Below are 22123 nucleotides of genomic sequence, written 5' to 3'. Positions count from 1 at the left end.
AACGTCTCCGCCACTCGTCATCATAGGCCAAGCGTCGTCCACGTCCGAGAGCTTGCTACCCAGGCAGCACACCACGGTCCTTTGCGTATGCGTATCCAGCCCAAGATTGTGGGAGCTCTCTATTCAATACCCCTGAATCACTCTTCCACGTCAATCAAGCCCCCCATTCAAACACCATGGCGGGCTGGTTTGGATCCTCGCCCAACAGCGCGCTCGATGAGCAGATCGAGCGCGCAACCTCGTCAAGCCTGTATGCTATGAGGCCCTGATACCGCGAGCTCTGCCGTGCACTCTACTAATGCAGCACAGGGAGGACATGCCGCTCAACCTCGAGATTTCCGACGTGATTCGATCCAAGACTGTGCAGCCCAAAGATGCCATGCGCGCGTTGAAGCGGAGGATAGGGCACAAGAACCCCAACGTCCAGCTCGCCGCCCTGAATGTGTGTTACTTGCGCCACAAACACCCTTCACGACTGGCCGCTAATCTTGCCATAGCTCACCGATACCTGCGTAAAGAATGGCGGCGCCCACTTCATACAAGAGATTGCTTCGCGGGACTTCATGGACAATCTGACGTCGCTGCTCAAGGCACCAGCGACCGTGGCACCGAACAACGATGTGAAGAACAAGATGCTGGAACTCATCCAGACATGGGCAACCGCGGCTGAGGGCCGCTTCAACCTGAACTACATCGGTGAAGTCTACCGCAGCCTGCAGCGAGAGGGCTACCAGTTCCCCCCCAAAGAGCATATTGCGAGCAGTATGCTCGACTCTAGTGCAGTAAGTCCCCCCAGTACAAAAGCAAAGCTAGATGAATGCTAATATGACCTCTCACAGCCTCCAGAATGGGCCGACTCCGACGTCTGCATGCGATGCCGTACCCCCTTCACCTTTACAAACCGCAAGCATCATTGTCGCAACTGTGGAAATGTCTTCTGTGGTGCCTGCTCCAGCAAGAGCATCCCACTCCCCCACCTCGGCATAATGGACCCTGTGCGTGTAGACGATGGCTGCCATGCCAAGATGACAGACAAGTCTCGAGGGCCCCCAGTGCCAAGGGGGTTTGATGCGGTTAAAACCCACCAGACGCTATACCAAGGCTCAATGGAACCCCGCAGCGCGCGCGTCGAGGACAGCTTCGACGCAGACCTGAAGCGAGCGCTAGAGATGAGCTTGGAGGAGACCAAAGGCAGCAACTCTTCAGGCTTTGTTCCGCAATCACAACTGCAGTCGCAATCCAAACCCGCAAACGGAACATCGAAGAAGGAGCCCGAGGAGGATGAAGACGCTGATCTCGCAGCTGCCATTGCAGCTTCTCTCGCCGATATGGAAGAGCAGAAGAAAAAGTACGCCCACACCTTCCGACAGCAGACGGCCAATGTGAATGGGACGACGCCTTTCGTTGCACCCAAGAATGACTACGAACTTACTCCGGTTGAGGCCGAGAATATCAACCTGTTTTCAACTCTCGTAGACAGACTACAACACCAGCCCCCAGGCACCATATTGCGAGAACCGCAGATACAGGAGCTGTATGAGGGTATTGGTAAACTAAGACCAAAACTTGCGCGTACCTATGGCGAGACAATGAGCAAGCATGGTAAGTTTATGACGATCTGCATGTCTATATGAGGCTAATATGTGTAGACACACTACTTGACCTACACGCCAAGCTTTCCACCGTGGTTCGGTACTATGATCGAATGCTTGAGGAAAGACTATCAAATACCTACAACCAGGCCAATGCCATGTATGGTCTTCCCGCGCCCACGCAGCGGCCAGCTTCCAATCTCTACCCCAGCATTCATTCTAGCGCGCCGGACGGTTCAGCCGGTGAGAACTACTACAGCAGTAACGCGCCCCCATCCGACGCATACGGAAGACAGTCGTACTACGGCGGCGGCTACCCCCAACAACCACACACGCAGCAAGCAGCTGTACCACCGCCATCCTACACCTCCCCCCAGGACCCCTACCAACAGCCCTCGCAGCCGTATCCAAATCTTTCTTCATATGGCGGGGCAGCAGCACCACAGCAACGGCCACCGAGCACAACCTATCAGAAATCCGCGTCACCACAGCTTCAACGCCAAGTTTCAAATCAGCAACATTATCCATCGCAACCCTCACAACCCCCTCTATCCACCGCATCAGACGCAGAGAGCGCAAGCTTCTACTACGGCGACAGTAACGCCGCGCAACCATCGCAAGCAAACTTGCAGCACACTCAAAGCTATCCCCCCCAGCCCTCACAACAACCGCAATCCTCATCACCACAAATGTACAACCGCGGCCCACCACAGCAACCTCCCATCTCGCCCCCCTCACAACCCGCCACCGCATGGCAGAATCCCCCGTATCCAAGGCAAGACCAGGCGCCGAACTGGCAACCTCAGGACCAGAACCAGGCATCGCAACAGCAGGCCTCATCCCCCCCGCAGCAGGCTCCCTCATCACAACACGCACCACCACCGCAGCAGCAGCAGTACTGGCAACAACCACAGCAAGCCCCGCTGCAAAAGCAGAGTTCAGCTTGGCAGCCGGCTCCGTATGCGTCGGGTGGATACGGCCCTGAGAGTTTCCCCAGTGCGCCGCAGAATCAGTTGCCGGTGCAGCAGCAGAAGGTTGTGGATGAACCGTTGATCGACCTATAACTCTGACATTTTTTTTTTCTCTTCCCGCGACAAGTCAGCCAGCCACGACAAAGCATAGCGAAGCAAAGTGAGAATGAAGAAAGAGGGCATGGAGTAGCTAGCTAGCGAAATGATTGTAGCATTTGCATGGACGGGCTCGGTGGCGCAAAGGAGAGGCACTCTCTTCTCTCATGGAGGTCTGATTGATTCGTGGCTTTTTGTGCGGTTTTATGGATCTTGCGTGCTGGTCAAGCGCAGCTATCAAGTCGGTCGTAGAACAGATTAGCCGTAGGCTTAGCTAGGAACGATACCTTTTAAAGCCTCACGTTACAGCACAAATCTAATGCATGCTACGCTTTGGTCCTAAGATATACACTTGGACTAGACTTGTTGAGCATGAGAAATACTTAGTCATCGAGTGTTTGAACATTTGATTTTCTCATTTATTTATTCACATCTGGCTATTGCCGCGCGCGTTATGATTTTGACCCTTATAAGCATTCCCTGTACCCAATTCTGTTCCGTATGCCGTATGTAGTATGCAAAGTGTAAAAACAATCCTCAAGCCTGTCGGCGAGCGCAAGTGAGGGTATCCTAAAAAAACACAAGGTGAAGCGAATGGTGGGGGTGCGCCACGAAAAGGTGTGGTCGCTAAGTAGATTGACAAAAAACGGCGCCTCAGAGGGGCGACGAATGGAACATGGAAATTTCCCTGCGGAACCTGTGCGCCGGAAGTGGCATGCGTTTTCGGGTCATGTGTAGAGGCCGTGACATGGGCAGGGGTATTGACAGTGCCCGTTAATGGTGCCGGCAAGCTGAGCTGGCGCAATGATGATGACGTCCAGAGGTCGGACGTACTCGCTCGAGGTGGTAGGAGTCTTGATGCGGCGATCGCTCGACACGGCGACCTTTGCTCCTCGTGATTTTGCTGGACGAGGCGAAAGGGGGGCTGACGGTGTGGCCTTGAGGCCGATGCGAGCTCATACATACTCAGGCCAGTAGTTGTACGGCATCAAACTTGGACCAGACCAGTTCTCGCCATATGGATTTGTGCGGTTCCCGGCGAAGAAGCCGTCCTGCGCATGCTCAAGTACCGCTATCCAGGACGAGGGTTCTGGATGCTTGACCCACTGAGACATTGATTAGCCCATGTTCCTTGCTGGCTTGTGACGATGTTAGAATAAGAAAAACTTACTTGGTTGTGAATGTGGTACGTCCAGGCGCCCCTGAAGAAGTTCTCCAGCGTGCGATTGTTGGGTGGAAATCTATCTTCGGAAAGGACATAGTCAGACACAACGCCAGCCTTGCGGAGTTCGACCTCCTCATCAAGCGTAGGTTGGAAAGAGTCTGCATGCGCCGCTTTGTCACTGTGCTGTGACGACGGTGCCGTTGCAGAGGTAGGCACATTCTCTTGGTCTTCATGCTCGCGCTTGGATTTGGGGGCGTCGGTGTCCATCTTGAGCACTTTTCGCTGTGCTTCCTCTAGGTTGATAGTTCCTAGTTGCGGACCAGTGTAACTTTCCCATTCATCTTTGATTGCGCCCGTTCTGCCCTTGAACACGGCACCGTAGTCTCGTACACAAGGTATCGTGCACCGTCCTTCGCGGTCCCAGTTGAACTCGGTCCAGATGGGGTCAAAGGCGGCAGTCTCAAACATGAGGAATTCTTGATCGCGTCCGTCCTTCCATGCCATGCGGCCTAGGACTCGAGGATGGAAGTTGACACCCATACGGATGCCACCATAAAGCAGATAGGAGGAGAGCGAAGAATTTGCCGAGAGTGACATGATAGCTGTGTTGTAGTCGCCCGGGTGGGGATGGGCAGCCCATCGCTCAGCAAAGGAGTGCTCTTTGGGCAACAACAGCGGGCGCATATCCCTAAGCATGAGCACGTCCATGTCGAAGTAGGCACCGCCGTAGATGTGGAGAACAATGAATCGGACAGCATCCGAAACGGCAACGGGGAGGAAGGTCATTTGCTTTGCCGTCAGCACAAGCCACTGCTGGCCGTCCTTGTCCTCGACAATGTTTTCGGCCACGGCCTTCTCGCCGTTTGCATCTGGCGCTGCGGGCTTGCTGTAGTAGTCGAAGCCATTCTTGTCCTCGTCGTCCGTGGCCAGAGGGATGCGGCTAGGGAAGTTCCACGCTTTGAGGACAATATCACCGCGCTCGACGAGGGGAAGGAATCGGGCAAAGAGGGCGTCCTTGTTCAGCATGTTATGCACAGCATTGGGGTTGCGATCGCTGTCGAGCCACAGCCAGAGTCGGGAGCATGCCAGGTTCTGGGTATACAGATAGCTCTTGATGAAGACCTCGACGCGCCAGGTTGCGGGACCCGTCCAGTAGACGTGGTAGGGAATAATGGGACCAGGGCATGTGCCAATGGCCGACCCGTTTGCAGCGACCGCGTCTTTGAGTGGGACATAGCTCGAGAGTGTCTTGTCGTGCCCGTCTGCGTTGATGTAGTCGGCCTTGCGAGGGTCTTGGGCGCTTGCTCGTTCCGCAGCCTCGGGCAGTCGGTAGTAGCGGTCCTGTTCCTCGGCGAAGAACTTCAGACAATCGTAGGGCCTCCTCATCTTCTCCAGCCCGGTGTAGGAGCCGCGGCATTCTTCCACCAACATGTGCATGTCCGCCTCGGTGTCGACATGGGGGCGGGGACCCATGTAATCGTCCTTGTTCTTGACAGCAGTGACGGGGCGATTGAAGACGTTGGCGTGAGGGTTTATAGTGACGGTCTTGGAGGTGCCTGCGAACTTGACTCTGATGCCTGCCTTGGTCGTCTCCACCAGCTCGGTTGGCCCAGCCTTGTCGAGAAAAGCGGGAATGCCCAGTTTGCCCTTGGTCGCGACGCTGGGATCGCTCACAATATTTATGATGCCATAGATGGTTGCGTAGAGCAGGGCTGCCAGGAGCAAGTTCTTCAGTAGCAGGAGGACCGCCCTCAGCTTAGATGCTTCGGCCATGCCGACAGAGCTCTCGGGCTGAGGCGCCGTAGCTGCTTCCGCACAAGAGTTACCAAAGGGCCGCCAGTATGTGCTGTGTGGGTAGTGCTTGGACGAGTCGATTGGGGGAGGTTCGTGGGGAGCACGGCGAGGGGCTGCGGTGGTGAGTGTCGAGCGTCGCCTGTAGGGACGGGAGGTGAGAGCGGGTGCAATTGAGGGCTGGTCGAGGGGGTGGTGTTGTTGAGTGCTATTGGGCTGAGTATGCAGGTGCATGCATTAGGCGGCCCCCAGGTTTTGTTCGTGTCGGACGCCGTCGATGAGGCAGTGCTCTGAGCGGGCAGTGAGGGCGGCTGATGGGCGAATATGGCACGACGGGAATAGATACGGAGAAGAAGTATTTGGACAAGAATAAGCGCGCAGAATGGTAGATTGACAGCTCGCACAGAGGAAAGAAAGACAAGAAGGAGAGACTGGCGGCGTAGAAGGAAATCAAGGCTGCGCAGAGGCGGGTGCAGAGCGCTAGGCCGAGCCCATTCGAGGTTCGGGGGAGGGTCGCAAAGCCAATTTCCTCGCCCCACCCACGCCGCTGGCTGCCCCGAGCATCCTTCCCCTGAGCCTGGTTGGATCGTGAAAAGGCTTCTTTGTAGCCAGACTCGCCCGGCAAGTCTGTCTGTCAGTGTTTACTGTGAGACCAGTGAGTGCGTGCGAGCGGTGTCGTGTGCGTGCGTGCGCCTACAGCGGTTACGCTACCACTACGGGGTGCATGGTCGCTCCTTCCCTCCAGTCTCATCGGCCGTCGTGAATACGGCAGTCGCAGCCTCGCACGTCAACCCCCAAGCCATTACTCGCCAACACCCACCCATCCACCCACTATCTATCACTGTCGCTCGTCACTTGCATCTGTACCCACCACAGACGCTGTTAATTAATGCCGCGTCGCCTGCTCGCGACGGCCTTCACCGCCCCACCCGTTCTACGACCGCTTTCGCTGCGTCGCTACTGTGCAGGCCCCTTGAGCAGACGCGCATATTCACATGCCGCCACACCTCGATCCCCATGCGAGCACGTTACCATTCCATGTCGGACAAACGGCCACATCACCATTGAGTAAGTCTGCCTCGGGCTCTCCTCGCGCTCCTTCACAAAGACGGTCATTTGACACTGGTTCGTCGCCTTGTTGTCTTTCTTGCATGCGGCCCACGGCTCGCCAGCTGCGCAATGACCTCACACACAGCTAGAGGCTTCTCTTTAGCCTTAGTCAACCTCCTAGCCCCAACGCCACTCAACCAATCTTTGCTCCATCTGAACATACTCTGTGACCACGCAGCCTCAGCAAGGCGCGTCGTGTTATCTTCGAGGACCGAGGATCTGCACGTCTAAGCTATGGAGCGCTCCACTTATCCACTACACTTCATTCTATACATGTCTCAGCGTAGCATATGCACATCAACGAATAGATCCCTTGTGCACGAACTGACTGAACACGCTCCAGTATCTTCCATGCATCGACTCCATCGTCTCCCATTCTCCTCTATCTGCCGCCGGGCCCTGTAGTGCCAGCTTGCCCTGAAGAAGAAGAGCGAGTCATCTCCACACTACGTGAATCGAGCAGTGCTACCATTGCCCGCATCAACTATCGTGCATCATCATTGCACCCATACCCAACGCCTTGCCATGATGTTCTGGCAGGCTATGACTGGATCCGAGAAAATCTGCTCCTCGACGAGTTCAAACGCCCATACCTGGCGCGGCTCGGTGTCTGTGGACAGCTCGTTGGTGCCTCACTTGCAACCATGCTGGCCTTGACCGAATGCCGTCTCGGAGAAAGTCGTGTTGGTGCTGCGGCTGTGAACAACCCCATCGTAGATTGGGTTTTCCCCGATCATCTCCCATTCATCAATGCCTCAGAGCTACCGGAACCAGCTGCACCAGATGAGACCGCGTTTCCGGCCGATGAGGACCTGGCAAGCTCATGGGCTACACGCGAGAAGGAGCAAAAGGCACCAAAGGCGGTTCGTAAACCTAGGAAACGAACGCCAAAGCCACCACCTTTGACAGCGTGGCATGCCCAAAGCGCGAATACCACTCTACCTGTATTGACCCTCTCTGGGGAGCGCGATATGCTGTTCCGCAAGCCAGAGGACTGCTTTGATCGCTTCGCGTCTCCTATTCATTTCTTTCGCTCTCCGCATGCACAGCTCATCTTTCCACAGCAAGAACATCTGACGGCGTCAGAACAGCCTGATGAGGTACTCGACATGGAGACTCAGATGCATCTCAATCACTACGCTGCTCTCGATAACAAAGCCAAGGACAAAGCCAAGGTGGTGCAAGTATTGCCCACCTTGGCTCGGTGCCGTTCGTATGCTCGCAACTATCCCCCAGCCGGCACAAAACTGAGCTTGCCAGTCTGGAACATCACCTCTGGCTTACAAAGCCCTCTTTCCGACCAGGCAACAGAGCTAGCAAAGATGATCAGACGAAGCATTGCCCGCCAGACTCTCAAGACGCGCGCGGGTCGGACACGATGGCATGATGCAACGGAGAAAAGGCAGTACGAGGAGTTTGCACAGAAAAGGGTAGAACTGAATACATTTAAAGGGACAGGTCTATGGACTGAGCAAGAAAATAACCCGAATTGGAAGGCAAATGTAGAAGAAGTGGGCGACTGGATGAAACAACGTTTAGATGTCGGCTTTTCTTAAGAATAACGTAAAGGAGCCTATAACATACTACTCGTCTCTACAAATACACTAACTGAATCATGCGTCTTGAACATCAAATCCGCACTGCACCAGCTCTGTTCTAGCAGCCTTCCGCACCACCTCCTCGGGCCAAGGCGTCCCTGGCATAACCTCCTGCGCAATAGCCCAAACCCTCTCGTCCAACTCAAGCGCACTCCAATCCTGCGACTCAACACGCACAAGCACCCATTCAGCATGATGCAGCAACGGAACCCTCCTCGAATCCAACCCCTTGATAAACCAACGCAACTGCCTCGCCCTGCCCCCCTGCGCCTTTTCAAAGACCCCATCCTGCTTAAACGGCAGCAGCATCTCCAGTGCTGATTCCGCGCCCACCGAGAAATGCTGATCCAGTTCTTCCACGCAGGGCGGATTCATCTCCGCGTAGAAAATACTGCCGTCGGGCGGCGGGGAGCTGAAGCGCAGTGTTATACCGTATCCTTGCGTGTTGTACACGAGTTTATGCATGAATGTTTTCGCATCTCCCAGTTCTGGATACGGGACGAGGAACTCAAAGTACGCCCTGTTCTTCGTCTGGCGGAAGAGCGGTGTTTTGAGGTATGGGAATGCAGTGCTCCAGCCCCAGGACGCGCGTTGTTGCGTCGACACGCCGCCGTCTTGGACGAAGAGTGGGATGATGCCTTTTTGCAAAAGGCGCTTTAGCCCGTGCTTGTTCGGTCTGTTCCACCGCTCGCGAATGGAGCTGTTGTAGTGTTGTCGAAAGGGCGTGTACGGCCAGTCGTTGTCGTGCGCCATGGCGATGAGCCCGTATAGGACTTTCCATTCTGTGGTTTGCCAGGGCGCTTGCCAGCTTTCCTCGTCTTGCTCGTCGTCGTCTTCTTCACTTTCACCTTTACCTCCGCGCGCGATCCACCATAAGATCGGGATACTGAGTAGTAGAATGAGGTGTATGACTTCTGTGATCCAGTAGTGGAGTGGTTCTTCTTTGAGACTGCGGGACCAACGGCGGAGTTGCGGCGCGTTCACGTTGAGCAGTGTTGCTGTCGTTGTTGCAATCTTTGTAAGGGTGGCGTTTACGGTCGGAGTGGGCGTGGCGCCCTGCCACCAGTACTTGGGGTTGTGAAACACCATTTTGGGCATGTTGGTGTCAGTCAATGTAGTGTCGCGATGAGGTTGGCTGCGTCTGGGTTCACTTGGAAATCGTGGTATGATCTGGCTCCCCGCAATATCGTCAAATAGCACTGAGAAGACAAGACAGCGGCTTCCAAGGTTTGTAGTTGAATGCTAATAGGTGATGGTTGCGCGCTTTGCTTCATCCGGCGCTTCTATTTCTTTGTAGCTTTGTTCATGTGCCTAGGGATGGGCGTCGGCAGGGAAGCACAGTGCCTGTATTGTTGGCTGGAAATGAATCTTGTGGCTTGCCTTTGTCTTCATTCAACAGATCTCAATAGGGATAGGCATCTTCTCTAACATCTGGAACGTTTTTTTGCAAACTCATGAATTATGGCAAATTGAATTCATATCATAATGTAACGTGACGCGGCAGAACTGGCTACGTATTGATCTCACGGATCGTATTAAATGCCATTCCAACTGTGGCGAAAAAACAATCTGGAGCTCCTCAAGTTGCACAACGACACAGCTACATTTGCCGACCCACCCTTCGTATCGTTCACTTAGAGAGCATGCCGTTGTTCCAGAAGCCACACGTAAAACCGCAGAAGAAGAGGCAAATGAGCAAGACATCTGTAGGCTCACTGCCGGTCTGCGAGAACAGCCGGAATAGCTCCGCATAACCAATGTACCAATGCGACACTTAGTCACATCAAGAGTGCAAGGGTAAGACCCAGAGTGACGAAGGGCCCTTTATGTAGGTGTTCCAGGCGAAGCGTTGCCAAACCAGATATTGGGCCAATGATAGATGCCTACGATGCATCCTCCCCGTACTTCCTTTGCTCAAGGTCCTTCAAGATTTGCTGGCCTTGAAGAAACGAATTCTTCATACCGAGAAGCTCCTTGCGCTTTTGTTCGCGGTGGGGTGGCTCAGCGAGAAGGCGGATGGCGTTCCGATGTCCTAGGAGATATATAATTAGCAGTTTTTCAGAAGATGGCATAGACAGCAGTGACATACCTTCGCTTCCGTCGTTGAGGCCAAGGCCGTTCTCAAGCTCATCGCGAAGTTGCGAGCGCAGCTGCTTGTAGAACTTTGACTCGATTCGCATGCAGACCGCATCGTGGAAACGGCGCGCAGCGATGATATAGTATGTGCTGACCTGTGCGATGACGCCGAGCTCGACATGATATGGCTCCTTAGCGAGCACTAACTTGAAGTCGGTGTCTTTCTTCAGCCTTTCCTCCTCTTGTGGGCTCATGGCCTTGCCAGTCCGCTGCTGTCGCTCTCGCCTGTAAAGATTGAAGCGAGTTTTAGATCGAGCCTGGTGGTAATGTTCGAGAATCGCGTCTTTCTCTCGCTCGAAAATATCATTGTGAAAGATATAGGGACCTTCTCTCTCGTCGTTAAGGCTCTCATCTGCCATAGTCGTGCGCTGTTGATGGAAATTGAGGTTCAGCATCTCCTCAACGATCTTCCACGCACTGTCAAACAGATCGGATCCCTCCCACTTGCTGAAGTGTTCACGAAACAAAGCCTTCACCTGAGTCCGCAGTTGCTGTTCGAGGGCGTTGAAGAAATCGTTGAGAGGACGATCCCAGTGTTCAAGCGTTTCGAGCATCATGCCATAGATGACCCTCGGCTCAATCTGTCCTGGAACCCTAGATTTTGATGTTTCATCTAGGTGTTGCGCAACTCCATCAAGGCGGAAAACTTTCCTCAAGTCACTAAAGTCCCGTGGCATTTTGGTGTCTTTGGGATTCGGAAGTCCCAAGCGACGGAGAGGCGTTTTTGATGGCGTTGGGCCGGGTGTTCCCTCAACCTTGCGCTTCTTAGATGGTGTTTCTGGTGTGTCGTCCATATGCACATCTTGGTCGTCCTCATCATCGTCAATAATAATGGACTCGTCCATAGATCTACCGGGCTGCGAACCAAGAGTGTCGTAATATATGCCGACGTCTCGATTTCCACTGGTCGCCATTGTCGGCTTCATGCTCACCTGATGTGAAGATTCGAAGTCAGTGTATGTTTCACATGAAGTTCGTCCATGGAGTTGCTTACAAGAGCATCAAAGAAATCATTCTGCAGAGCTGCCCAGTTGTTACGCCACACCTTGCAAGGGAACTCAGCCTCCAGCTCCCTGCGGACATGCTGTGAGAATTCTAGCAGGATATCGAAGATGATTCTCGAGGCGTTGTGCGTGGGTGGTTCAGGAAATTGCTGGAGATCCGTCTCCACGCCGCGGAGTCGGACCTCGATCTCTGAATGGATGACGGGGAGTTTCTTCGTGATCTGCTCAGCGAGCTTCTCAGACAAGAAGCGTTGGAGATTTAGAGTTCCGAAACGCGATTCGTAGTGCTTGAAAGTGGTAGCCCAAGGTTCACCCTCAAAGAACTGCTGTTCTCGAAGACGTGCATCGTAATGCGAGAGACCGGCGTCGAGTTCATCTTGTCCCAAGTTTTTAACAACAAAGTAGCCGTGTCCAAGAGCGAATCGCTTTTGGTCGAGAATATCGCGTAGTGAATCGTGACGAGAGCCTGGCGGGAGGCGGTCCGGTTTAGTCAATACGCCTAAGAATAACATCAGTACAGGGAAGGGGGGTCACTGGATGTCTGATGGGTATTTATAACGAACCAATGCAACGATCAGTAGCTCGCAGCTCTCGTGCTATCCCGCCGGCAGTGGAGTTTGCAATGTCATTTTCCAACGAACAGGTTACGAGAATAAGAGCTTCTGGGTCCTTGACGTACTCGACGACGAGGTCACGTACGAATTTGACCAGGAACTGCGAAGACGCAGACTCCGCTTGACCAATGATACCTGGCAAGTCATAAAAGCTCAAGGCAGGAAGACTAGGGTGTGTAATGGAGATGCAGACGATATTCGGACTAAATTCGCAGCGATGGTGGTCGTTGAGTGAGGCAATCGATGGACGAAGGAATTCCTTGTGGTCTACCATAGGACTAATCGTCGCCAGCTGCGCACGGGCAATGATGTCTTCGAGATCTTTGGGGTTATCCGTCACTGAGAACTGAACGATTGTCGGTTGAGAGAGCTGAGCCCAACCAGGAAATCGTCGCTCAAAGCCCCGGCCAGTCTTGCCATCCCAAGCGAACTCTCGTCGAAGACTAACGCTAGCGCTCCATCCAGCAAGAGGATCTCCAGACGGCTCAAGCTTGATGAAAAGAGGACAACGAGTACAGGTCCCGGTTGACCTCGGCGTCTTGATACCAGAAATTGCTTCGATCACAGAAGACTTTCCCGTGGACTGCTCACCTATGTCTGTAAGTATCTAAACTAGCAATGTCACGAACGGGGTCTGTAGCTTACCAAGCACTATGCACTTTGGAAGTGGGATCTTGAGCCTTTGCAATCCGAGACTCTCTAAGCGGTTGATGGTTGCGATTGCCTCCTTGACGTGGACTCCGAGGGGGTCGATCTCGCCAGCTGCCGGTGGGTGAGATTGCGGGAGCCGTGCTGGAAAGCGATGTGTTAGCCCGGTGATCGTAGTACTATTTTGGCACGTTGGACCATATTGCTTACTATCTTGCTCAGCTAAGTGCATTGGCTCAAGGCCCTGGCTGAGGCGAGACACATCGTCTCTTGCGAAGGGTTGCTCAGATCGTCGCGGGGTCATATACGCATTGCGCAAACCGGTAGTGCTCTCGTCAACTGTTACTTCAGGTGCATGACCTTCATCGCTCTGTGCCGAGGGCGACGCTTTGATTAAAGTGTCTCGCATCCTTCTACTGCGAGTTGCGCCCACCATTATTGGTATTATAGCTCACAGGTGTTTGGATTGAGGAGTTGAAGGTGGAGATACGACGACTGTGACATGAGGGTGAGGTGATAACGTAGTCAGTGCCAAGACTTAACCACCCAGGCGTATCGTGGTGACGGCGACATGGAATATGTAAATTCAGGCATGTTGTCAGTGAAGGAGGGTTTGCCAGGAAGAGGGAGGGTTGGGATCAGCGAGCTCAGGGACGTCATTTGGCGGGCAATTGGCGTCCAGAGGCATTGGCCTTTCGTAGGCGATGAAGATAGGCATAAAGTTTAAGGAAAGGTTGACACTCAGAGCGAGATGAAGTAGACATGGTAAGTAGTGATGTCATGTGTAAAGTAATGGGAAACGGAGATGAGGGGTAATTGCCTGTAGCTGCCTTTTCGTAGGTCATGTGAGGAATCATATATACTGAATAGGGGAATGGGGCAAGGTAAAAGAGATGCATGGTGAGGCTGGATGAGAGGAGTGGGGAAAGCGGGATACTAAGTAGTAGGGTGATGGTTGATAGTAAGATAATGCGATACATTATTAGCATTTTCCGTACGCCATGAAGGCGACCTAGGCGTTGGTCCAGCGCCGAGAAAACAATGGCACAGACTTGTTGTCTACATGTCAAGATGAAAGCAAATAACGTGGAGAGATGATGTCGTCTCGACTGAGCCGAGGTTTCGCCGACTAGTGCACGGTCTCGAGAAAAGTTGCAGTGCATCGTCAACGTCGACATCATCAGACAAAACGCCTTTCTGCCATCTCCCCGCCTTTGCCTTCTCTCCTTGGACCTCTGTCGCCCTTTGTCCTCATTTCGGCATTCTAGTTCAGCATGGATCACTCGCGCGACCCGTGTCCCTGGGTGATCCTCAATGACTTCGGCGGTGCCTTTGCTATGGGCGTATGTGTGCCCCCGGCGCATCTGGTCGCAACCCAGCAACTAAACATCATCTAGGCTGTCGGAGGCGCAGTATGGCACGGTGTCAAAGGTGTAGGTAGCGCGCTCTCCTCGCCCCCGCCATGACGCTCACAATGACTCCCAGTTCCGCAACTCGCCCTACGGCGAGCGACGCATTGGCGCCATCACAGCAATCAAAGCCCGCGCACCCGTTCTCGGTGGCAACTTCGGCGTCTGGGGAGGCCTGTTCAACACATACGATTGCGCTGTTAAGGGAATACGGAAGAAGGAGGACCCTTGGAATGCCATCATTGCAGGCTTCTTCACCGGAGGATCGCTCGCTGTACGAGGAGGTTACCGATCCATGCGCAACGGCGCAATCACATGTGCCATCCTACTGGCGGTCATCGAAGGCGTTTCGATTGGATTCAACCGCATGATGGCCGACAACACGAGGCTGGATGCTCCACCACCACCGCCTACCGATGTCGGTGCAGGAGCGGGCGGGGGCGGCCCCATGGCTGTGGCCGCGTAGAACAACTTGAATTCTCAACACATACACCTTTGGAGCAAGTGATTATAAGACAGAAGATGGTCGGCACGGGACTCTAGACCATGGGTGCTTATCGGGGATATTTTGCATATACCGCAGCCTACATTTTGGCAGCGGTCGGCGTTCGCACTCTCCTCAGCTTATGTCCTATATTTGTATCATATATTGGCTTGGCCTGTACAACAAGCGGTGGCGTCTCTAAAAGGAGGCATGGACTCATGAAAGCTCTTAAACGACGAAAACTACTCTAAACTTCTCGTCATGTTCCATTCGTACACTTGCTGACTTCGAACCTGATCCTGCGTAGACTATTTAGAACACGCTGCTATGGTTCGATCGACGAAATAGCCCGAGGAAGAGAAGTGCAAACAAGATTTGGTCATGGGCGTGGGCAAACATGGTGAAGAATGACCAGCCTCGAGTATACCACTCTAACATTGGCCTTTGCACTAGGCTTCGTAGTCCACCAATTTTCTGTGCTTTGATATCTATAGGGCTTGCGTTGGTCTTGATATTGTATCGACACCCGCTTTTGAGCGTCTGGTTGAGGCATTCGCCCGCTGCTACCGTGGTAGATGAATCTTTCTTGAACCAATGCCCAGTGAGATTTATCCAATCCACTCGTAGGTTTCGCCTTATCAGCCTCTCCAGTTCCGCCCTTCTCGCAAGGTGAAAGCTCCTCTCAACCTACTACTTTGCACTCACCTATCGCCGTCAACTCAACCGCGATGTCTTTCAACCCGGGAAACAATCATGGCAGCTGGCAAGCTGGATCACGCCTGCGCACATGGGATGAACAGCCTAACCAGCTGGTGCCGCAGGCTCCTAGCACATCTCCGCACGAGTTTCAACACCGCCGAGCAGATGTGCAGCTGGTACCAACCCTCATTCATAACGGCAACTACGGGCAAGCTGTTGGGCAAGCGCCCTGGACACAAACACCGCCAAAAACACATTCCCACTTCTCACAGTATGAACAGCTTCCCTCTATCTTGCAGAACTCCCCGCGATTTCATTCAACACAGTATGTTCCATTTCCAGCTACCTCAGTAGCATATCAAGGAGCCCCCCAACAGAATTGGCGACGCACGACGACCGGCAGTCCTGGCCCTTCTGCTGCGACAAATCGTGCGCGAGCAGCTAGTGCAGCTAGAATAAACCGAATCCGCGCGAACATCGATCCTGTAGAGCAGAAGGTGGAAAGGCGAGGAACACCGCTACAACGAAGTAGAAGCGGCACACAGTATACACCTCTGCTACGGAATCCCCCGAGCCAAAGCAGCTCAAGACACCAAGAACCAGTATCAGACCTTCGAGGCTATCAAGCACCATACCCACCTCGATCCTCCAATTCTACTCTTCCGCCAAAGCACCTTGCCCTCGGCCAACAATCCCATCAACCACAGCCAGACCCCAAAATGGCTGACCCGGAATCTCCACCCTACACAGACTCTGATATCGATGAGGCGTTGGAGAGGTGGGCTGTAAGGACAGGACTATCTGAACAGTCTCCAGTGCAATCGCCTCCTACTTCAACTCCCAAAGAGCAACCAGATACCCCTTCCTCGTTCGCCGAAGAGCAACCAGACACGCCTTCCTCACTCGCCGAATCAACACCCGAGGTACCCCAAGCAGAGCGACGACGAATCAGCCTGGTAGAAGCGATAATGGCAGTCGGCGACCAGCCTGGACAAGAAAAGCTCGATAATCAGGGCGAAGAGGAGATGAGGGATTACTTCACTCGGTTGGTGCAGGAGGCGGAGGAGCTGACGAAGAAACAAATGGCAGAGTGGGAGGTGGAGAGGTTGGAGAAGTTGAGGAAGAGGGAGGGAAAGAAGTAGTGGAAGTGAAGCGAAGGATCAGATCAAGGATAACGGAGATTAGAGTGAGTGGTTCTGTGGTTGAAGAAATGAAGTGATGAGAATGCGATCGGGGTGGTTCTAGCATGCGTTTAACATGCATTTAGCATCGTAAGGTATCAGAGTGAGCATGACCGCATAGAATACTTAGTGCACCGCGCTATTTCTACCATCTCGCTTATGTCCCCGCCATGTTCTGATTAGTGATGACTTTTGCTGGGAAGTAAGTACGTTCAAATACATCCGTACAAGGCTGCATGGTCATATTGAGGAACATCCTCTCACATATAATATTTGAGTTGTAAGCTGTTTTTTTTTTTTCAATATTGTGTAGTACCTCTACACCGTTGGAACAGATAGTCAGGACCTTAGGCACTGATTTAGTAACCCTTATTCATAATGACACTACATAGCTAGCTTGCTAGAGGATTATCAGATTTTGTCTAAGTGGGAAACATTAAAACATGATCATATCGCGAATGACGCTGGTAATGTTCTATTGACTAGCAGAAAGTAAGAGGCCGGGCATCTCATCACACTAAGCCGCTTCGCCTCAACCCTACATGGCACTTTGATATTTACTCCCCGCAGTGTGAATATCGCTAAAAATAAAGCTGTTTCTGTCCCGTTTCTTCTTACCCGTTGAGTGTTCCTTGTACATATGAGCATAGTTTGGTTTCTTTGTCAGCAGTCGCGCAGATGTCTCGAATATAATTGAAGGGAAATATGATGTTAGAGTTGGATTAGCGTGCTGTGGGACTACAGACGTAATCTTCCATAGAGAAGAGATACAGGGAAGTATAAAGGCTTTGAATCAAGTAGACATAGCCATATGATACGAGTATTGTACATAAAGATATTTCAGTTTTATTCCCATACCCTGATCAACACTAATCATCTCCAACTTTCCTTTGTGTGATTGTTCTTTCTAGTTGAGCTAGTACAAGTATGTGCTAAACTGTAGTCCCGCAAGTTCTACGGAGATGCTGTACCTCAACTGCTTTCTCTTCTTCATATCTATAAACCTAATGTGACCTTCCTTGTTCGTTGTCTTGCAAGATGTGTTGGCAAGTGCCACATGTAGTCCCTTTTCAATTCTCCAGATTCTGTGACATATTTATAATTGGAAAGCATGGCTGCTGAGGCGGGATCTTCAGATGATTCGATCTTTAGAAAATGAGCTTGTATCGCCTTCAATGCAGTCTCTAAATTGAAGCTACTGTCTTCTTGCTGACAATTATCTCTATTCGCTTCTAGTTAAACCTATGTATATTCACTATCATATTGAAGGCTGTCTTCTATCATGAGTTTCTCGTATACAAAGACATACTGACGCTAGCGAAAACAGCTCAACGGGTCAGCTTTCGTTGAGCTATTAGTACTAAGAGGTCAGTAATCACTAATAGCTCTAGTGCATACTCTCCAGGCTACTACACGTATCAATTTTGTAATGCATTCAGTTGCCTTGCCAAAGTGGCCAAAGTATTCGACTACATAGATATGGAAGCTATCGATATACACTGGCAAGTTCCATTCGATCAATGTGCCTACTCATCCGCAACTGATGAAGTATTATTGGAGTCGCGCTTGTTTCGAGGCAGGAATAGGTTGCGCTCAGTAGATACTGTTGGTGCTCAGAGCTTGCTCTGGTTGGAAGGTAGTTTAAAATGTTTACCTAGCAAATCGCCTCGAGCTGCCAGGATTGTGCCGAGATCTGGAAGTTTTCATGCAACATCCCAACACTGTGCGTGGCCTTCGATGTTCAGCCCAGAATTCAGCCAGGTTTGGTGCATTGAAGCTCTGCTTCAACCTCCAACAACCAGACGCTGCCCGTTATGAAGCCCTTCAGACCCTCGGCTTGTGCAATAGTGTACCCCTGGCCTGGGGGTCATACTTGGCTAGAGCAAAAGTACAGCCCGTGCGAAAATCGTTCAGATGTGGGTTGTTGTGGTGTTTGAGCTTGATGCCATAAGGAAGCCTTTAATCCTCGAGTTCCCTGTAGCTCCTAGGGCTAACCTTCCGTGAGGGTCATATCTCCTTGCCCTAGATACTCCTATTTCAATTGCTTTATGCCTCAATCCAATTCTAGCATTGTGACAGAAGAAGTGTATCAGCACCTGTCAAAAGTCTGGCCGCTCATAGTCTCTAGAAGGGGTGTGTGAGAACTTTTCACAGGCGTCGGGCTTCACAGCCCGGGGCCCGTGGACGAACTCCTCCTGCTTGCAGATGGCAATTTATCTTGCATCAAGCAGCGGGGATTGGCGTCTACACCATGTAGCTCATTTTCTCTGCTACAGACCAGTGTTGAATCATCTGATACGCTCTGTGACATCATTGCCGTCTTCACGCTCCGCAACAACAAAAGCCGCACGGATTAGGCTAGCCGCATCCTTGTGTTGCTCCCAATGAAGGCGTGCATCTTGCTCTGGAGATCAGTAGTCGCATAGTACTACTCGTTGTTCACGAGCAACTGTGGGCAATTAATCGAGTTTCCCATGCCTTTACTTGCAAGCTCCTGTCAGTCGCTGACAGCCGGCGACCGATCGATTCACATCAGGCTGCCGTTCGCTTCCATCTCCGTCTTTCCCTCTTACTTTCCAAAACTCTGTGCCCCAGCTGAGTAATGCACAGCCACTAGCGCCTGAATGTTTCTCGGTGCCCCTCAGTGTATATAAACACGTGCCCACCAGCTCTTATCATCCACCACAACAGCACATTGCCACCATCTTGTGCTCCCTTTCTGCCACAAAAACCTCCCAACCCTCTAGCTCCTTCCGAGGAGACGAACGTAAGAAGCATACAGCTACACCAACTTGGCGGGGTTGAACAACCTTCCGACGAACGGATTTTCGGAAGCATCGAACGTCAGGCTGGCTTACTCGTACCCCCCAGAGGGCCTTGAACGCCTCTCTAGTCCTGACTTCAGCGCGGCTAGCAACAGTCCCCCGGCTGGCTTACACTCGCCCAAACCACAGGGCCACACAAGGACACTGGAGCCTGCCACCACTCCCGAGGACGCGCCGCTTGACACGCCGCCCGGACAATCCGGCCAACGCTCGCACTTCGCCCCGTCCCTGCAGGCGTACCAGCGAAACAACGACAGAGAAGTAGGTCTCTCACATTTGCGCTACCTGTACACGCTGACCATCTGCCTGTAGTTCAACATGAGCTTCGACCCTTCTTCGCCCACCCGGGAGTACGCCGCTGTCAAGGATGGCGGCGAGGAGCCTGCGCCCATGGCTCAACCGGAAGACAACCAGGCTCGCCGTGAATCGAGTGACGACGACATGCCCATCATGATCCGCCGACAACTCCGAGAGCGTGCCAAGGAGCGTGAGGAGAGCATTGCTCTACGGGATCGTCGCCCTGTGCGAGACAATGGCCGCGACTCTGACCGTCCTCCTCCCCGCCAAGTGTCAAAGCCGTCCCCCAAGAAAGTCGGCAAGGGACAAAAGAAGCCTGGACCACGAGCATGGGCGGCGAAGCCTATCATGAAGAATGATATGGTAGCGAAGAAGGCAGTCATCCGCGAGATCGAGAGCTACTGGGGCAAAGGGTTCATCAAGTCCTATATCCCGAAGTGTCACCGCCCTCTGGTCAAACGTGGTAACCACGGCAAGCGCTCCATATACCGCGACCACGAGTCCGATCCTAAGAAGTGGCTTCCTTCTGTCCTGAAGGCCATTCTCATGATCGCGAAGCTTACCGACAGCAAGAAGTGGCTGAAGGATGCCATGAACGAGGTCGTTCGTTATCGCATCAAGCATACCGGCAATCGCAAGCCCCAGTTAGTCACTACTGACTTTGATGTGATAGAGGACATGCTTGTGAAGCAGTGGACTGTCGCTTACGCTTTCGAGATCCGTTACAAGCATCTTCTGGTGAATCGCAAGGACCAGCAAGAGACCGACGAAGACATTGATCACATTCTACAAGCTGGCTCTGATCCAGATGATGGTAGCGAGGACGAACATGAGAACGACGACGCGGACATGGATGACCAAGAGGAGGATGATGACGATGATGACGATGAAGACGAGGACGACATGGACCAGGGCCACGGTGGTATCTCCGGCAAGTATCTCCAGTCGAGCGGCTACACCAAGGGGCCTCAGTATTCACCACCTGCTCTTCCTCGCCAGCAAGTCAAGCAACAGAAGTCGTCCAAGCCGGGCCCTACTAAGGCAGGACAGCCCAAACAGCCCCCGCCTCCTCATCAACAACAGCAGAACATGTACGGGTATGGCGGGCAAATGCCTGGCTATGGTCCCCCAATGGATCCTTGGGGTCGTCCGATGCCTTCTTTTGGTGGTTCAGACAGTTACGGCGGTTATGGTGGCTACGGCGGATACGGTGGATACGGCGGATATGGCGGCTATGGCCCCCCTCAATATCCGATCAAACAGGAGCGTCAATCATCTCAGCAGCCTCATCATTATGGCATGCACCCTCCTCACCACCCGATGACACCGGCACCCAGCATGCACGATTCCGAGTATAGTGGCAGGCCTGACAACAAGAACAAGCGTGGTCGCGACGGTTATGAGCAGGGAAATCCGAATGGCCCTCGCCCCAAAATCAAACGTGAGTCTCCAGCATATGACGAGCGTACCATGTCTATGGACGACTTCGACGGCCCAATGAACGAGTTTGGTGCTCAAGACGACATCGACGATAGCTCCGCCGCCATCGACGCAGAGGTGGAAGCCGCTGAGCTTGAACTGAAGCTTGCCCGTCTTCGCGCCAAAAAGGCTGCCATGAAGAAGTCCACTTAGGTATGTAATAATCGCCTCCCCATTGAATGGCTCGGCGCTGATGCCTCTTAGCATCACTTGACTTCCAGACCTCGCCAATTCGGCGTAGACTGCGCTACAGACGTAGCTGAGTCTTAGTGATTTGATTTTGCTCCAAACATGGTAGCGGCTTTCTTTCTGACGGATTTACGGATATGAAGTCTTGTGCTTTCTTGATCAACCGGTTCCTTGGAACTCGGATTCGAAAGGCGCTCGGCGATGAACGAGGCGTTCGGGTATAGATTGGCGCTCATGGCAAGACTGGCACTAGGCCTCTAATAACACTTTCGATTGACCGATAGTCCTCTCTTTATTCGATGATGCTCAACGTGTAGTTGTTGCCACACGGGACCTCGACTACGTTCTTTATGGCAATACAGCTCTTATGTGGCCACAGGCGAGCGCTTCGACAGGTGTTGCCGCGGCTTGAGAGTGCACCAGGAAGAGCTTCGTGCCCATGGCTCGACGGTGATTTGTTGCGCATGTGGACGGTTCATGACGTGCATAGAGACAGACGAGCAGACGAGCCCATAATCCCCCAGTGACCCGGAAATGGTGGCATATTGTTGAAACATGATCTTAGGCAAGTAATCGTTGTAATAGCCGTCATCACGCACCCTTCTTCCCACAGATTCGTGAAGCGATAGACTGAGACGGACAGGTCGCTTCAACGAACTGCAAGACATCGGGTATTTGGGTTGACAGAATTCCAAGATTACAAACAAGAGATGCTATGTGCGGCAATTGAGGTGACGGTGTGCGAAAGACGTGTCGTGCAGTTCGGCAGCGGCCCAATGTTGGCATTTTACGCTAGCGTCTAGATTGTTTACTCAGCAAAATGCGGGCGCTTTCG

At 52.7% G+C, this 22123-nt stretch overlaps 8 protein-coding genes across 8 annotated transcripts; 4 read left to right on the top strand and 4 right to left on the bottom strand.

Moving 5' to 3' along the window:
* Positions 1-176: 176 nt before the first annotated feature.
* K460DRAFT_350368 (ubiquitin binding protein) lies at positions 177-2656 on the top strand (the record flags this gene model as incomplete). Its single annotated transcript, XM_040931499.1, has 5 exons — positions 177-250; positions 310-442; positions 498-782; positions 840-1602; positions 1650-2656. The coding sequence occupies 5 exons, from the start codon at positions 177-179 to the stop codon at positions 2654-2656; spliced, it is 2262 nt and encodes a 753-aa protein (XP_040792857.1).
* A 959-nt stretch (positions 2657-3615) lies between these two features.
* Positions 3616-5597, bottom strand: K460DRAFT_274556 (uncharacterized protein; the record flags this gene model as incomplete). Its single annotated transcript, XM_040927968.1, has 2 exons — positions 3616-3765; positions 3831-5597. The coding sequence occupies 2 exons, from the start codon at positions 5595-5597 to the stop codon at positions 3616-3618; spliced, it is 1917 nt and encodes a 638-aa protein (XP_040792856.1).
* A 907-nt stretch (positions 5598-6504) lies between these two features.
* Positions 6505-8281, top strand: K460DRAFT_400364 (uncharacterized protein; the record flags this gene model as incomplete). The annotated part of the gene is made up of 2 exons (XM_040936323.1): positions 6505-6683; positions 7069-8281. 2 exons carry the CDS (start codon positions 6505-6507, stop codon positions 8279-8281), a joined length of 1392 nt encoding a protein of 463 aa, XP_040792855.1.
* A 78-nt stretch (positions 8282-8359) lies between these two features.
* K460DRAFT_268657 (uncharacterized protein) lies at positions 8360-9121 on the bottom strand (the record flags this gene model as incomplete). Its single annotated transcript, XM_040927537.1, has 1 exon — positions 8360-9121. A coding segment is annotated over one exon (762 nt), but the record flags the coding sequence as incomplete, so codon positions are not given.
* Positions 9122-9786: 665 nt separating this feature from the next.
* Positions 9787-12984, bottom strand: K460DRAFT_301155 (interferon-induced GTP-binding protein Mx). The gene is made up of 6 exons (XM_040929859.1): positions 12936-12984; positions 12723-12869; positions 12027-12668; positions 11454-11962; positions 10413-11391; positions 9787-10355 (listed from the first exon to the last, which is right to left on the bottom strand). Exons 1-6 carry the CDS (start codon positions 12955-12957, stop codon positions 10207-10209), a joined length of 2448 nt encoding a protein of 815 aa, XP_040792853.1. The 5' UTR covers positions 12958-12984; the 3' UTR covers positions 9787-10206.
* A 287-nt stretch (positions 12985-13271) lies between these two features.
* K460DRAFT_13508 (uncharacterized protein) lies at positions 13272-13769 on the bottom strand. The gene has a single exon (XM_040926704.1). The coding sequence runs from the start codon at positions 13712-13714 to the stop codon at positions 13382-13384; it is 333 nt and encodes a 110-aa protein (XP_040792852.1). The 5' UTR covers positions 13715-13769; the 3' UTR covers positions 13272-13381.
* A 230-nt stretch (positions 13770-13999) lies between these two features.
* K460DRAFT_275070 (mitochondrial import inner membrane translocase subunit tim-17) lies at positions 14000-14600 on the top strand (the record flags this gene model as incomplete). The annotated part of the gene is made up of 3 exons (XM_040928008.1): positions 14000-14068; positions 14123-14158; positions 14211-14600. 3 exons carry the CDS (start codon positions 14000-14002, stop codon positions 14598-14600), a joined length of 495 nt encoding a protein of 164 aa, XP_040792851.1.
* Positions 14601-15346: 746 nt separating this feature from the next.
* K460DRAFT_400360 (uncharacterized protein) lies at positions 15347-21252 on the top strand (the record flags this gene model as incomplete). Its single annotated transcript, XM_040936322.1, has 3 exons — positions 15347-16455; positions 19281-19584; positions 19636-21252. The coding sequence occupies 3 exons, from the start codon at positions 15347-15349 to the stop codon at positions 21250-21252; spliced, it is 3030 nt and encodes a 1009-aa protein (XP_040792850.1).
* Between the last annotated feature and the right edge of the window lie 871 nt (positions 21253-22123).

Source organism: Cucurbitaria berberidis (assembly GCF_010015615.1).
Source record: "Cucurbitaria berberidis CBS 394.84 unplaced genomic scaffold K460scaffold_1, whole genome shotgun sequence".
In the NCBI taxonomy this organism is placed as follows: Eukaryota; Fungi; Ascomycota; class Dothideomycetes; order Pleosporales; family Cucurbitariaceae; genus Cucurbitaria; species Cucurbitaria berberidis.
This window is presented reverse-complemented; position numbering and strand designations above follow the sequence as displayed.

Bases quoted from the DNA above. Each gene is read 5' to 3' on its own strand.
- K460DRAFT_13508 (XM_040926704.1), bottom strand. From the start codon at position 13,714: ATGCTAATAATGTATCGCATTATCTTACTATCAACCATCACCCTACTA.
- K460DRAFT_301155 (XM_040929859.1), bottom strand. From the start codon at position 12,957: ATGCACTTAGCTGAGCAAGATA. The intron at 12,870-12,935 runs GTAAGCAATATG...ATCGCTTTCCAG, and splicing joins GCACTTAGCTGAGCAAGATA to CACGGCTCCCGCAATCTCAC. The intron at 11,963-12,026 runs GTTCGTTATAAA...TGTTATTCTTAG, and splicing joins AGCTACTGATCGTTGCATTG to GCGTATTGACTAAACCGGAC.